The following is a 17219-nucleotide window of genomic DNA, read 5'->3' as shown; positions in this document are numbered from 1 at the left end:
CTAGTCTACAATATGGAACAATATAGAACCCAGAGTCCTCCAAATGTTGGTAGATTCTAGCTTCTATTATATTTTGAGATAGCATGGGCAATGATAAACAAAGACTGTGGTCCAATTATTTCTGATGGGCAACAGGTCTATTTGTTTTGTTTATTTAAAAGACTTATATAGCCACCCATGTTATGCACCATAAATCTAAGGTGGCTTACAAACTAAAATACAGTAAAAAGCATAACAACCATTTCAAAAATTCTTGGCCTATCCAAAGCAAGAAATATAAAAGCATCTACAAAGAACTTCATTGTACTCCAGTCTCACTCCACCCTAATGTTTATGGGAAAAAGCCAGGTCTTCAGTGCTTTTCAGAAGTCTAATAGGGTAGGAGAGCTAGTTTGGTATGGTGGTTATGATATCTGGCTAGAAACTGTGAGACAGTGAATCTAGTCCCATTTTAGGAGTCCTGGTAGCACAGTGATAAGACTGTAGTATTGCAGGCTAACTCTGCCCACAGTCTGGAGTTCAGTCTTGACTGGCTCAAGGTTGATTCAGCCTTCCATCCTTCTGAGGTCAGTAAAATGAGAATCCAAATTGATGGGGGCAAAATGCTGACATTGTGAACTGTTCAGAGGGTGCTGTAAAGCACTATGGTGCAATATATAAGTCTAAGTGCTATTGTTATAAAGCCAGCTTCCATCAGTCACTCTTTCTCAGTCCTAAGAAACAGGCAATGGAAAGCCAATGCCAAGAAAAGTGCAAGGACTAGTCCAGACTGTTGACGGGAGTCAACAATGAATCCAAGGCACTAAAAACAAACAAAACAACAAAACAAAAATAGAATAAATGAAACAAGCTATGAAGGCCACTGAATCTGAGGGGTGGAGGTTGTTCCAATGGGCAGGGCTTGTTACTGAGAAGGTATGTTGTCTGTGTTCTACAAGAAGACATTTAAAGGAAGGGACCCGAAGCATGGCAACTTTATGTAATCTGGTAGAATGAACAGATACCATCAGGGAGAGGCAGTCCTGCAAGTAGATTCTATCTGTGCCTAGCTGCTAACCATTAAACTATTATTATTTTCTCCCTTTCCTCTATGATATATTGCTAAAGGAGAAAAAATATTTTGAAATGCCAGGAAATAAAAGAAGCAAGAGATGAGTACAAGACAAATAGCCAGGCTAAATTTCTGCTTTTTTCCTAAAACAATTCAATGCACATGTACAGATATATAAAATGTACTAATTGGAACTAGTATGTTTGTTTTCAGAGAATAATAGGAAACTTAGAAAAAGTCTGTACAAATATACTGAGGAAAAGGGAAAAAAAGACAGTATAAGTCCATCAGTAATGTATAACATAGCCAATTGTTGGGAGTAAATCCAGCTCCATGCAATGTCTGCTTACATTTTGTTCAGAAAAATCAGTCTTTCACTTGTTGATATGGATGTTCCATACTTCAATGCCTCTTGAAAAAATGTGTCTTTCATCTTATATCTAGGCTAGACATTTAGCAATTGATTATTTTGTATAAAGCTTCAAGCAGTCAAATAGTGCATAAGCTCAAAATTCCAGCATTTTATATGTAATATCCACATAATGGTTTGACTAGCAAATATTGTAAGGCACATCTTGAGTTTATTCTAAGTATACAGCCCACATCCCTTATGTTATGATTGATAATTAGCATGAGCAGAACTCAAAAGGCAAATGGTATGAATGGAAATGCAGAATTAAGCAACTACATCAGAATCAATCCAGTATATGCTAACTAGTTTGAGGTTGGGACCACAATCACTACTGATTTGAGTGGGGCAATTGATTTCAGGGTTCCAATTCTTCTATCTCCATAATACATCATGAACATCAGAAAGCTAAATTTCCTGTAGCAGGAATGGCCAAATTTGTAACTTTAGGACCTGTTGTGTTCTCCGTTCACGGGCAAATGATGAAGACTCATGATGACAAACGCTTTATTCTCCTACTCCAACTCCAAGCAAAACAGGAAAAGGCACAGGCCTTTTATAGGGCTTGAACCCCGGACAGAGTGAACTTATAAGAGTTCTTCTTTCTTTGCGCCCTGCGCATGCGCACAAGGCTGGCGCCGCTCTGTCTGGTCCCAAGCAGCTTTTAGAATGCCCAGGCCCATTTGCAACAATTCTGGGCCTGCTGAGTTTCCTCATCAGGCCCAGGACACAACAGGAGCAGTAATTCTTGAGCAGTTAGAAGGCCATGGGTGGCACCACCAGGAAGGCACTAACACAGTGGTTCTCAACTTGTGGGTCGGGACCCCATTTGGGATTGAATGACCATCACGGGGGTCGCCAAACAAGGCTGTCCGCCATTTTTCCCTCTTTTCTTTGGCCACACCCTGGCACCCAGTGATGTATAAGTGGTTGGGGGTCACCACAACATGGGGACCTGTATTATGGGGTCGCGGCATTAGAAAGGTTGAGAACCACTGCACTAACAACATAGGAAAAAGTAGACTGACTACTTTATCCCCAATTTAATGTGTTGTTCTATGTTTTTGTGGGTAGAATAAAGCCTCTGGTGGGCAGAATGAAGTCTCTGTAACTTCAAAATCTCTTTCCTAAAATCTAACATTTTAGATTGTCCTTATAAATATGGCAACAAATGTCCAAATTCAACTAGAGAACTTTGCCCATCAGAACTCTTCTGGTTTTATTTCTATTCCTCATTTATTGGGGGGAAGCTATTTTATTCATCGTTTTACCCTGAAATATCTTTTTGGAGTGTTGGAAGCCACAAATGTGGCATCATGATCATAAGGAATTATGCAGCTTTTATATCAGATTGTTATGGACATGCATTAACAGAGGGATAGAATCAAAATCATGTGAAGTGTTAATACCACTTAATGCCTTGGAAGAAGGCATTAAGAATACTGCATCCAGTTTTGGTCACCACGAGGTAAAAAAAGATGTTGAGACTCTAGAAAGAGTGCAGAAAAGAGCAATAAAGATGATCAGGGGACTGGAGGCTAAAACATATAAAGAATGGTTGCTGGAATTGGGTATGTCTAGTTTAATGAAAAAAGGACTAGGGGTGACACGATAGCAATGTTTCAATATCTCAGGGGTTGTCACAAAGAAGAGGGAGTCAAGCTATTCTACAAAGCACCTGAGGGAAGGACAAGAAGCAATGGATAGAAACTAATCAAGGAGAGAAGCAAGCTAGAACTAAGAAGAAATTTCCTGACAGTTAGAACAATTTATCAGTGGAACAACTTGCCTACAGAAGTTGTGAATGCTCCTACACTGGAAGTTTTTAAGAATTTATTAGCCAACCATTTGTCTGAAATGGTGTAGGGGGTTGGACTAGAAGACCTTCAAGGTCCCTTCCAACTCTGTTATTCTATTATTGTATTACATGTTGTTCCATTCAATTACTTCTGACTCTTCATGGCCTTAATGGACAATCATTTCACCAGTTTGTCCATAAATAACTGCTTTTTAAACTCTTCTAAGCTCATGCTTGTGTCATGAGAGATAGCATCTAGCCACTTTGTCTTCTGTCTCTTTTTCAATTGCCTTAAATTTTTACAAACATCAGGATCTTCTCCAGTGACTCTTGCCTTCACATTATATGTGTCCCAAATATATTAGTTAAAGTTCCATTGATAGTGTTTCCAGTAGGCAATCTGCATTTACTTCATCTAATAGTGAATTATTTGTTGTTCTTGTAATCCAAGGTATCACAATACATGTAATCTTATTCATTGCCATTATTCAATGTATTCATTTTTCTTTCTTCAGTCTTTCTGAGGGGCTAGCTTTCATACCCATATATTACAACCATGATCTTGACAAAGGCCTTTACATTTGTAGATAGAATGATACAGCCGAAGTGAAATGTCATAGCCTTTCTCTCAAGTAGCAGATATCTAGTTTGTTTGTTTTTCATGGATACATTCACTTTTCATGGACTGGAATGGATATATCCACTTTTCACCATTCATGGATTGAGAACTACTAAGTTCTGCAGTCTTTAGATCTATCTTTAATTAAACTGCTGGATTAGTTGCATTATATAGCCTTAAGTTAGCTATCTTCAGAAAGATAGGTGGCATTTAGATAGCATTTATGAAAGTGTGTAGACTAATTATAGTAAACAATTCTGGGGATAAATTTGAAAAAAATAATGACAATGGGTAATTTGGTTGCTTGTTCTGACATTTTAAGATAAGGCTAGAAATTTGTAGAACTCCTGTCAAAGAGCTGAAATAATGTTCTAGACCAGACACTCTGTGATAAAGTAGTAAGGCTACTGATGTGGGCTGCAGAGGTGCATATGAACATTAGATGACATCACTGAAATTCAGAAGTTCCTACTCTAAATTGCCATCTACTGATGGTCTGGACTTTTGTAGTTCATATGTGGCAATCATATGTGAGTGCTTATTAATTTTACAAATGTTAAATTTAATGAACTTGGATTTCTGCTCCTATACTAGTCAATTATATCATGGCTAGTATCTAAATACCCTAACACAGACATGTCAAACACAAGGCCGGGGGCCAGATGTGGCCCACAAAGTGGTTTCATGTGGCCCACGAAGTCATCCTGGAAACAGTGAGGGAATGGCCCCTTCTGCCTTGGCCGGGAGCCAATGTACAATTTTGTGGTGGCCATCTATGCTGAAATGCATTCAGTCTTAGCTCTACAAGGCCATTTGGAAACAGTGAGGAACCAGCCCCTGCCACATCTGCCCCACCCCCTGGGTGCATGCTGGGGAGGTGTCACCCTTTGTGAGGAATGAAGAAATGCACCATCGCCTGGAAGTGGCCAGTAAATGGCCCTTGCCTACTTCACATATCCGGCTTGATGGGCTCAGGGGGAGGGGTTTCGGCAGGCAGTGGGGTGCTCTCCTTACAGCGCCCCTGAGCTGGGACGCGAATATGATGAGAAGTGCAATGCTGCCTAGCCCCAGCCTGCCCAGTTTCAGCAGGCAGCAAGGTGCAAAGCTGACAAGCTTTGCACCACCCAGCTCAACCTCTCGGTGCTGTGAGGAGAGCGCCCCACTGCCTGCTGAAACTGGGCAGGCTGGGGGCTGGGCGGCATTGCGCAGGTAATGCTGACTCTCATGCTGCTCATGGCATCCCCTCTCCCAGAGCCCACCAAGCCAGATATGTGAAGTAGGTGAGGGCCATGTGCTGGCCACTTCTAGGTGATGGTGCATTTCTTCATTCCTCATGAAGGGTGACACCTCCCCAGCTATGTTTCTTGCCTGTTTTTCTCCCTCCCTCATCTCAAATATTTTCCCACCACTCTGTACTTAGGAAGGAAGGAAAGAAGGAAAGGAGAGGGAGGATCTGAGGGAAATCCTGCCTTAGTCTTGCTCTGCTGCCCTTTCACCATCCCCTTGCCCCCTCCTCCTGGCCTATCCTGGGGGTCTCCCATCCTATTGTTAAGGAAGCTTTGGATACAAAGCTGGGTCTCCTCCCATGGAAAGGGAATGGGCCTCCCTCTGACTTTGCCCTCGTACCCATAATGAGCAACCCGGGTAAGGAGAGCAAGCACAGCACCAGCAGTTTTGAGGAGGAAATAAGTGCAGCTGGGCACCCCCTTGGGGAAGTGGGGCTGGGCTTGGTGCCGTGGGTGCTTGAGGGCTAGGCTGGGCATTTGACCTCTGCTGCCCAGGGCTCCGGGCAGCCCATACCACCATCCAGTCCCCCTGCATGGCCTGAGAGGAATGGTGAGGCTCCTCCAGTGGACCATGCCTTAGCACTTGCCCTGGCCCCAGCCCCTTCTGCCAGAGACCCTCAGATCTGTCCCACTCCTGCCCAGGCCCCCACAGGCACCCTTGACGTGAACGATGTAGAGCTGGCCACGCCACCCAGTAGGCCACACCCACTCCATCCACGCCCACCCAGTAGGCTGCACCCACCCTGGCCACACACCCACAGCCCCCGAAGGGCAACTGCAATGCTGATGAGGCCCCCAATGAAATTGAGTTTGACACCCCTGCCCTAACAGAACTAGATGGACATGAATAATTGTTTTTAGCAGTTAGTTGATAATATCTCACTCTCTCACACACCCAGCATATTTTTGTCTGAAAAGCATGAATGTTTCCATAGCAGTAACAGACACTTTCTGTGAGGTATGTATATAAACTGTACCCCTTGGATATTGCTTCAGATTACAGTAATGCTACATTCATGTGTAAAAGAGAGGAATAGAATCATGCTATAATAATATATTATCATAATAATCTATTTAGTCAATATATGAAATTCTCATGTGAATTTCATATATTATTTATTTTTCCAAACTTTATTCTCCATTTGCAAAATGGAAATAGGGAATTCCTATTTGGAATTCTTATGGACTATATAATTTTTCACTTGCTTGCTAAGTTTACTCATCATGTTAAGCCATTGCATAATTTGGGTTGGTTCTGGCATAATGTATGAACTTAGCAATTATAGCTCAGTCTACAAACTACAAACTACCATTTAAATTGTGACATTGGCTTCTGTAATCAGTTTTATATCCTTTTACTCCTTTGAAAATAGATCTTTCGTCATGATAATAATATATAGAAACTTGATTTTACAGGGATTAAAATCAAATTTAGATGGATGTAGCAGGGGTCGGGTTTCATGCAACATATCAGCTTTTTCATCAACTTAGGTACTCTTGGGAAAATTTTGAACTTCACAATTTGCAAAATCACAAGCTCTCCCATTGCTAGCTGCATGAAAAGATCAGGCATGCACTTGGTGAGGGCCATGAAGTGCTGCATGTGGCTCAAGAAATGTTAGTCGAGTTGTTTCTCAAAGGAAGTTATTGCCAAACTAATTTGACAAATCTATTGGGGTGGGCCAGGATCTTTGGTAGCTATTACTTGACTTGGGAGATGCTGGAAGTTTCCACCACCACCACTCCCTGGAACAATCTCATCAAGAGCATCAATGTGATCCGTGGATATAGAATCATGGAACAAGATATAACTCTGCTACTTCCATTTTACCTAGCAAGAATGTCATGCACTATTCTGGTCTTATAGTGCTCTTCAGTGCATTAGCTCTTGCTACAGTTTGGGCAGCTGCTTCTCTTCTTTCAATGTGGCTGCTTGTCCTTTAGTATGCTTTCATTAGCTGAATGAAATAAAAACTAGATGTACAGCTTCCAACTCAGGGACCACTACTTTTTTTTAGCATACTCAAGATATTTTTAAGTGCCTGCTGTCTCAGCTTTTGCCTGGACAGCAGCATTAGCAAAACAATTACTTTTATATGAGGATTTCCCAGAATGGTAGGTGGATCTAGATGCTTGAGAATATGATGTTGAGCTATGGGAAAAGAGATAAAACTCTCTCGTCCTAATTCAAGTGACTGAAGAGATGACTGAAATCCTTGTTGCTGCTATACTTGTACTGATTGTACAATGCTTTTTACTCTTTCCCCTTTCCAAGTTAATCATCAGTCTTTGCTCAGCATGCTCACTTCTATGCCTTCTATAGGATCTCTAGTATTCGTGGTGGCTTTAATGTCAAGCTCAGCTTCTTTAAGTTGATCTGGCATTCTTTATTTCATCTGGTCCTTTCTTTTTATTAGTTTTTTTCCCTTATTCATTTCATATATTTTATGCAATGCATACTCAATAGTCATATATGTGTGTGTGTGTGTGTGTGTGTAGATCTTTGGTTATTCGGCTTTTCTCCCGCGTCAAATTGGAAGTGTCTTGGCGACATTTCGACGAAGTCTCATTTGTCATCTTCAGGCTGGTGCTTTCGGCTTTGTGCTTCTAGGAGAAATGTGTGATCGTAGCTGTTTCTTCCTTTTAACTGCCAGTGGGGTATGAACTGATTGGATGAGAGCTTGGCTGTGTTCTGATTGGATAGAGATGTGTTCTGATTGGTTAGGAGCTTGGCTGTGTTCTGAGTGGATGGGGGGTTGGCTGTGCTCTGATTGGTTGGGGGAGTATTCTTTTTGGGTGGGGGCTCTGTTGTGCTCAAGTTAATCTGAGTTGCAGAAGGATGTGAGATGGTGAGCATTGCTATTGTTTGGCTTCAGAACACACCTCCATCCAATCAGAACACAGCCAAGCTCCCATCCAATCAGTTTATACCCCCACTGGCAGTTAAAAGGAAGAAACAGCTACGATCACACATTTCTCCTAGAAGCACGAAGCCGAAAGCACCAGCCTGAAGATGACAATGAGACTTCGTCAGAACGTCACCAAGACACTTCCAATTTGACGCGGGGAGAAAACCTGAATAACCAAAGACCTACATACAAACATGCGCAAAAACCTCAGAATATATATATATATATATGTATAAATTTCTGATTTGAGTTCTGGAGGATTTTTTAAAATTATGCAGCATCTAAATATGTCAAACAAATTGTGAATGTTTTTGTGAGATTAACTTGTAAATGTAACTATAGATGGATATGATTACGTGGTTTTCCTTGTACCTTCTGTGCTTAGATAAAGATATCTAACAGATTGCCTTGAGCTAAAAAAACCAACACGTTGACTAATTTTAGAACGTGGAAGCAAAGCAGAATGAGTGCAAAGATATTTAAAGAAATGACATTATTGATGAATGCAAATACATGAAAAAAACTTGAAAATAGGAAATATACAGAAACTATGATGAATTATAACCAAATTATACCATTTTTAATTTTCAGCAGAGTAACGGAAGTAGTTTTTTTCAGTTAATATTACTACTGGCCATTGTAAGGATGGTCTCCACAATCTGTCTAGGGATTATAATAAATCAATCACAACAACAAAACCTTGATTTGAGCACTAATAGTTTAAGGTTTTTCACTCCTCAGAAATCACTGTATATTGTAAGTTAACTTTTTGCTCTGGATTACTCAATCACATAGAAATTTTATGGGTTTACTAGAAATTTAAGGTAAAGCTTAAAAGCACTTACTGTAAGATAAATCCCCTGAGTAGATCAGATATATCTTGTTAGAGACAATATGAGAAAATAAATTATGATTAGATGAATCTGCATAATAAGTAAGGCAATTGTCCTTTCTTGCCTATGAATGGGGAGTGCTGATGCTTTAAAAAGGTAGTTTTCAATATAGTTGTCAATACAGTTTTACAATATTGAATTCTTTCATTTTTGTGGCTCAGTTCTTAAGGCAGGTACAGTTTTTTCTTGTTTGTTTGGGCCACTTGTTGCAATTAGTCCTTAATATATTTTTATTTTGCTTTTAACTTGTTTTAATAACTTAACATTGTTTTTAAACAAGAATTTTATGTATAATTGTTATTTATATAAGTTTTGTTTTGGTTTTCTATAACAATCCAGTTGGTTTCCTAATGAGACTGTTATTCCGTTTGATCCCTGTTCAACTGTCTTATTTGCTCAGGAGTTCCTATAAAAAGGTTTTTTATATAATCTCTTACGAAACGTGTAACCCACTGAACGGCTGCTAGTCTGCCAAGTTTGTCTTTATTTATATACGACCCGTTTCTATAAAGACATTTCACAATTTTATCTTCCAATAGGTTTCTTCCCTCCCTCCCTCTCTTTCACTGCAATAAAGGCAACTGAATCCTAGTAGCTGTTGTGTCATAATTTAGTATTAACACACTCCTTCTCTGTTCGGAAGAAATCAAGCATCGTCATAAAGGTCTCATTCGGAGAAGTTAGGCGCATTGCTTTCCCTCGCCAAAAGGCACCACGTGGCACGCGCCCAGAAGCAGCCGGCGATCCGCTGCCCCTTTCAGAGGATGGTTCGAAAGAAAGGGCAGCGAACGATGTGGGTTAAAACAAATCCATTCTCCCGCGCAATCAAAGCCAACATTTTCGTCGCCAATTTTGCTTCTTGATTGACACATGAGCTTCCCCCACCCCGAATAACAGAACCCACGCTTTGCAAGCGGCGCTCCGAACTGTCTCCCACCGTAGTACCCAAATGCGCTTTGGGATGATAGAATTGGAGACTGCGCCCTCTCAAGCAAATGGGGAATCATTCCGGGGAGGGGAGAGTGGGGTGGGAGAAAAAGCGAGTCTTGTGGAAAAATTATCCCCACCTTCTTTCTCCGCCTCCTTTGCCTCTTACGCACTTACACCTCTTTCCCGCCGCAGTCACTAGAGAAAATAAACATTTTCCTGACGCCTTTCCAGAGTCTGGGCCAAACCATCCCGGGGGAGGGGCGTTTCTAGCGGTTTTTCTTTCTTTTTTAGGTCCAGGGCTGGGATAAAGTTTGGAAAAAGCGACTCTCCTCCCTCTCTTCATTCTCGTTCACCGGTCCGAAGGCTTCGAACGAATTGTGAGTTTTAGCGCACCATGTGGAGGGGGCTTTGAGGATAACCACGCGGGCCGCCGGCGCTCGCTCGCCTGCCTCTTCCCGGAGTCCTGGGCGAGCGGAGCGCCCTGCGTTCCTGCATGTCTGTGTGAGGGGAGGGGGGGGGAAAGGGAGACCAGCGCAGGCGCAACGCCCGCCCGTCTGCTTGCCTCCCTGCAGCCGGGGCTCCTTCGCTCAGTGCAGTTGATGGCAGTGCCGGCGCGCGCCGGGAGCGCAACGCCCCGGGGACCGGAGCCCAAGATGTGCAGGCAGAGCAGAGGCAGCGGCTGCAGCAGCTCCGGAGCTCGAAAGAGGAACGGGGACCGGCAGTGTCGTCCATCGCTCGTGGCAAGTCTGCTCTCCTGACTTGCCTGCCGCCCTTTCCCCCCCGCCCCTCCCGGCGCTCCCCCAAAGAATGTCAGCCAAGTCTAAGGGGACCACATCCTCCTCCTCCGCCACCTCCTCGTCCCTGTCCTCTCCAGCCGAAGGAGTGCCGCCAGCTTCCAAAGCCAAGGTGAAGGACCAGATTAAGATAATCGTGGACGATTTGGAATTAGTCCTGGGGGACCTGAAGGACGTGGCCAAGGAGCTGAAGGAGGTGAGAGAACCGCCAGCTGGGTGGCATGGCTAGGAAAGGAAGGCGAGTGACCCTCTGGTATGGATCGCCCGGGGTGAGCCCGGTCCTCCTGCCGCGCTTCCCGCAGCCCGGACTGCCCCAACTCCTGGGGAACTGTGGCCGAAGCGGCGGCGGCAGCGGCAGGAGTGGACCGGAATGCGCCAGACTTGTTACACTTTCGAGTCTTGCCTGGCCGCGTGAAATCAACTAGTGTCTCCCTCTTTGGTAGCGGGGGTGGACAAGCCCGCCCCGCCCCTGCCTTTGGCTTTCCACGGGTTGGCGAGCTGAGGATGCTCGCTTGGCTTCCTCTCAAACTGGCTCTTGGATCCGAGGCTCCGGAGAGGATGGGATCTAGACGCGGCGGCGCAGTCTTTTTTGCTTTCTTGGAGGTGACTAAGAGCAGAAAGGAGTACCTCCTCCAAGTTCGGGAGGGGGGCTTGAGACTGGCGGGGCGGGGGAGCACTGGATGCTTTCCCCATTGCTACCCACTCGTGAGTTGCTGGCAGGGGAGCAACAGCAGCAGCGAGAGTTGCGATTCTCCACCTCTTCCTATGAAGCCATGTGTGGGCATTTTTTGCCTTCCCCACCCAGTAACTTGGGTGTTAGGTTTAGTCACTGCATTCGCTGGCTACGGAGACGCTTCCTTTCCTGACAGCGGCGCCGCCGCCACTGAATGCCTTTGGCTTCTTTGCTGAGGGTGGTTACTTAATTTCACTTCTTTCTGTTGTGGATGTTATTTTAAGAGGTCGGGGGAGGTCGCAGCTTTGGGCCTGACAAATTTATTAGATTTTCTGTCTTTAGCAAGGAACGGATTTTCCTAGGATAAAGCAAGTAATCTAAATCTGAGGGATTATGTTGGAATTTAGGTGGGCCTGCTTGGATGCCAGATTTCCATTCTTAGGACCCAAATTATGTTCTGTTTCTTAGGGCGTGTTTGTTAGGTTTCTGTCAAAAAAATGACAAAGGCAATCTTCCTGTAAAAATTTCTAAATAAGAATATCATTCCTGAATTCCTAATCAAAGTCCATTTCACAACTATATTTGTCTTCCAGCTTTCCTCTTTTTTTTTCAAACTTCATGCTGTGGAGTGTTCCATATGATCTAGCAGAATTTGGCAATGCACTTTTGAGTCATTTTTAAATGACTTTTTCCAGCTTTTGGACCTCTTGTGCTGTGATGGTTAATAGGTTGTGATAGATTATGGAGTTTGCAGTGCAGTAGAAGCAGGAAAAGTAGTAGATCCAGTTATGTATGACACTTTCATACAAATTATATTCAAACATATATGGATATAATTAAAAGGTATCAGCAGATGCATTTTTATTTATCCAAACATGTACATGCTGATCTGACTAATGCTATGAGAAAGAGTAAAAGACCTGTCTTCCATTTCATGTTTAATATTATGTCTGTAATGTTTAACACCATGGAACTGAGTAGGACTAAATGATAAGAGCGAATTAGAATCAGTTGCAGACATAACTTAAGGCTTCATTAGGAAAATCTACAATTTGTCACAGGAATTAAGTCCCACTTAGCTCATAGTGTAGTCTGATATACAACTACTCAAATATAAAGCTCCTTGAATTAAATAAAATAGATCTTTGCCCAGGTAAGCAGATGGATGATATATAGCATCATGGAATGATTCTTTAATATAAATAAATATATATAGAGATTCACTGTACATGTACAGGGGAGTGGCAGTTGGAAGTGTATAAATATCATTTCATAATTTGAAAATGAAATTGCTGGAAAAAAATCTGAATTGTAAGGTTGTATCCCAGAATAAATGTTATATATCTGCTGGCCTTAGATACTGTAACTTGGGAACCAATATAATATATAACCTTTAGCCAGGCAAATGTCAACTCCTTTAGTTTAATTTGCAGAGAGAATTACAGGGGAGATGTTTTGTAGTAGCAAACACTGCAGTTTAAATAATGCAACTTATCTGTCCTTCTCAGAGCTTCTGCATTTCTTTCAGATGTTTAGTTTTAATTTGTTACTTTGTTTTGTTTTGCTGGTGAAACTGGTAGACAGATGTTTGGATTTTGAATGCAAGCTTGTACATATTCTTTATAATCCTTTACATTACATTATACAAGCCTCATTTCCTCTGTTTTCTAATTTGTAAGAGATTTTGTCTCTAAGAGATTGTAGATACAGTTTTTAATCTGAAAAACTTCGAATGATGCAGGAGTAACTTTTATATGTTAACCCTTCCTTAACCTTGTTGGATATTTTTCCTTGGCAAAATGTTTGTTATCCTAACTGAGAAATCTTAATGCACGTTTTAAATATGTGTGGTTGTCAGTTATCTTCATGTAAGCAATTTGTGCAATTTATTTTCTAATATTTAAATTTAACCACTAATTCTGCCAGAGTGTATATACATTTTAGCATCTAGCAACAAACCCTTGTTTTCTATCACATTGATGTGTTTTATAGTTTCCAATGGATTCTTTCTAGAAACCAAGCAGGATTGTTGTAAGTAGAAGTCACATGACATTTACTCTGACTTGGATCTATCATCATTGGCTACTTCCCTAAATCCAGTTGCAATAAATATGGCCTTTAGTGCTTGCAACCAGAAACTATTTGCTTCTAACTATGATAATTTTCATGGAAAGCTATAGTGTAAAAACATGTCAGGAAAATATAAAGCTTGAAATTATTATATATCTAAAAAAATATCTGCATCTAATCATATTGTTATTATTGCAGAAAGACAAAGGCCTATAAATTCTGCCTTGTCATAGACACACAATATCTCTTTGAAATTGCTAGTTTGTTCAATAAGTTATGTTGCAAAGCTGATTGAATGTTAAGCAAGCAGTGAAAAAATGTAGACTTAATATTAGCTTGTGTATTCATATGGTATATTTCATCTAATGTTCACTGTTCTTTTAAGGAACCCAGTCATGCAAATAGTATTCCTGAATGGCTTCCCATCCAGTCATCAGAGGCAGACTGTTTAGTTCAATAACTTTTAATATATAGTATGGCTTTACATCATGCCTCCAAAATTGGGTTTTAAACCAATGAAATCAATTTCTGAAAATTTGTTGGTCTTGTGTCTTTTAAATACAAAAATATAGTTGAATATACTGAAAATGAGGGCCCAGATTGTTGGGGGCAATGTGCTGAGTCTGTAAACCACTTAGAGAGTGCTGTAAAACACTGTGGAGCGGTATATAAGTCTAAGTGCTATTGCTATTCACTGTATCAGGGAGAGTATGGATGCTCCAAGGAAGGAGTACTGGTTGGTTAACTTAATAGCTATTTAATAAACCTGATAGAAAGTTACAACCATATAGAAGGGTAACTTTTTCTAAAAAGTACCTTCTAACAAAGGTAAATCCTATCTCTCAAAATTTTTTGAAAATATCAACAACTTTTGGAAGAGGTGACTCAGTAGACATTGCTTACATAATTTTCCAAACAATTTTAATTCTCACTACATGTTTCTGAACAAATTTAGGATCAAAATTAGAAATATGTAACCAATAAAAGAACAGAAATGAAGACTAGGAATATAGGAATGTTCTTAGAGTAAGTAGATTAAATATAGTATTCCCCTAAGACAGTGTTTCCCAAACTTGACAATTTTAAGGCATGAGGACTTCAACTCCCAGAATTCCACAGCCAGCAATGCTGGCTGTAGAATTCTGGGAGTTGAAGTCCACATGCCTTAAAATTGTCAAGTTTGGGAAACACTGCAGGGCTTAAGAAACTAAATTGAAATTGGTGTGACTTGAGTATGAATGGTTTGAAGTGAAGAGTTATGATTTGGGCCCGGTTGTTAATGACATCAAATGATTAGTAAGGTGACTATAACAAAGAGAGAAAACAGTTATAAATCTCTCTAAAGTAGAGAGTCAGCATTAATAAAGCAAATGCAATTCTTTTTTTTAAAGAGTACATTATGAAAACAAAATGAAATCCTAACTTTGTATTTATGACATTGATGGTGATTGACTAGAAAAAAGATCTCAGGTGGATGGTTTGAGGAAAATATTAATCCAAAATGTAAAAGTTGTGAAAATTTTCTAATTACAATGCTGCATATTCCTTTCAGTAAGGAAAAACATATATGTGAGATCCTCTTTAATTCATGTTCTGATTGTAGATTTCTAGTACCTTTTGGGCACCAGGGACTGGTTCTGTAGAGAGAGGTTTTTCTGCAGAGGGTGCATGGTTTTGTATGCTGCCTGCATCCCGTGGGTGTTGCTTTGCGTGTTTGTGCCCGGAGGTTGGGGACCCCTGTTCTAGTGGACATAGTAGTAGTAGTCGATCGGCACCAAATCCAGGCTATAGGGGAAGTGATCAAAAACATCCCAATGGAACTGCTTCAAAAATTCTTGGTTGTGTCTTGCGGTATGCCGGCAAGCATTATCATGAACCAACAACACACCAGAAGTGGTACCATAGAAAATTCCATCAAATGTGAAGATGCCAAAGGAGCACTATTGATGAAGTTCATGGAGTGTGGTTCAACCATCAGTTCAGAAGTCTACTGTGAAATGTTATGAAAACTCAGATGAGCCATCCATAACAAGCATTGGGGCATGTTGACTTCCGGTGTGGTTTTGGTTCACAATAATGCTCGGCCATGCACCGCTAGATGCACCCAAGAACTTGTGAAGCAGTTCCATTGGGATGTTTTTGATCAACTCCCCTTACTACTAGTAAGGAATTTCAAACCTTGTAAGATGTTATGACAAGTGCCTCAATTTGAATGGCGATTATGTCAAAAAGTAATGTAATGTTGTAGTTTTCTAATGTGTATAATAAAAGTTCTGTATCTGCAAATGTCTGTCATTGATAACCAAACAGAGATTTATTTCCGAATTGCCCTCATATCAACCTACCTTTTTCAGCAAGCAGCTTGAAGAGCAGCATTGTGTATCTTACACACATTGCATACTGCATAAATATGAATGAAAGCTTCTATTTCCTCCTTAAATGTAATTTTCTATCAATGATGTATCATCTTTCCTAGCAGTCTTTAATACTTTTTTAAAAAAATATTTGATTAGTTCAGATTTAAGTATATTTTACATTGCAATCAGTGTGATTTTATTTAGTAATCTTGCACTTAAGTTTAATTGGTGTCAATAAATTCACTTTAATTATGACTACATTGTATTCAATTATGTCGAGCCCTAAGTACTCTTATAGTTTCAAATATTTGTCTTGCACTATAATGATGGAAATGTAGTATGTAAATGGGAATATGATTTAATATAACACCAGGCACTGAAGCTAAATACAGTGCATTTATAAAAAATAAGTGCAATGTGCTTGATTTATTGCTAAAATTAGCTTTTCTTTTTTTTAAAAAAAAATGAAGGGCAGCATACAGCAGGTATATAGGTAATCCTTGAGTTGTGAGAGTAATGGTGCTTGCCCATTACTGTCTCCCATTAATGAGCCTCCAATCCCTAGTCTGCCCAATGCATTTGTTAAACCAATGTGTGGGTTGTTAAGTGCAGATGGATGCTCCAGGGATGACTCTGGAGGATCTAGTACTCACATGCCCACCTGCCTTGGGCATCCCAAGGCCCTCCATCATTTTGTAATATACTCTATGCCATTGGGGTCCCCACAGTCATTCGGGTCTCTTTCTCTGCCCCTCACTTACTTTGTGAAAATCTGCAGAGCTAAGGAGATGGGAGAAGGGAAGAAGATCAGGCCTCTCTTGCTGGGAGAATTCTACAAGTGGCATCTTTTTTGATCCAGCCCCCCTTGGCATAGCAAAGAAGCAGCTTAGCAGCATGATCAGGAAAAGTCCTGTGCTTTGCAAAGAAACATTTAATTCACCAGCAAAGCAGCCCTTTCCCCTCCGTGCCCTCCCTGCCGGCATGCCTCTGTGTTTTGAAATCTGAGACAAGATCTTCATTAATGACCCCCTCCCTCCCTCTGAAGTATAGTACCTTTTGACCCATGAGAACCTGATTCAATAGGACAAATAGGGCAAATGACCAGGCGAGTTCTTCAGAATTCATAACTTTTAAACATGGTTGTATGTTGCTTTTGGGAAGCGGTATGCTGTAACTTAGAATGGTTGCTAAATGTCCTGTCGTAGCTTGACGACTACATGTACTTTAATAAACCAAGCATTGAGTAAACAGCAAAACTTTTGTTACCAAATGAATGAACTGTTGTGATGTCAGTGAATCTGTTTTATGAGAGGATTGCTGCAAAGAATAAAAGAGTAAGAGAAAAAAAATCTTATTTGGGTAGGCTCTAGGAAAAGAAAGAATGACATGAGCAATTTAGAAAGACCTGGGTGAATAATTCAAGAAATAAG

The 17219-nt window shown here is 40.9% G+C and overlaps 1 protein-coding gene across 3 annotated transcripts in view; it reads left to right on the top strand.

The window, feature by feature from the left end:
* The first annotated feature begins 9842 nt into the window (after positions 1–9842).
* The window catches only part of PRR16 (proline rich 16), a 119228-nt gene continuing 111851 nt past the window's right edge, over positions 9843–17219 (top strand). For all 3 annotated transcript variants that reach the window (XM_039361267.1, XM_039361269.1, XM_039361266.1), the window contains exons 1-2: positions 9843–10272; positions 10468–10885. In XM_039361267.1, the coding sequence (XP_039217201.1) occupies positions 10703–10885 (183 nt within the window). In that variant the 5' untranslated portion in view covers positions 9843–10272; positions 10468–10702. The remainder of the gene's footprint in view (positions 10273–10467; positions 10886–17219) is intronic.

Source organism: Crotalus tigris, unplaced genomic scaffold (genome assembly GCF_016545835.1).
Source record: "Crotalus tigris isolate CLP2741 ecotype Arizona unplaced genomic scaffold, ASM1654583v1 scf7180000019228.606590, whole genome shotgun sequence".
NCBI lineage: Eukaryota > Metazoa > Chordata > Lepidosauria > Squamata > Viperidae > Crotalus > Crotalus tigris.
The sequence above is the reverse complement of the archived record's forward strand: the minus strand, read 5'-3'. Positions and strand labels throughout refer to the sequence as shown.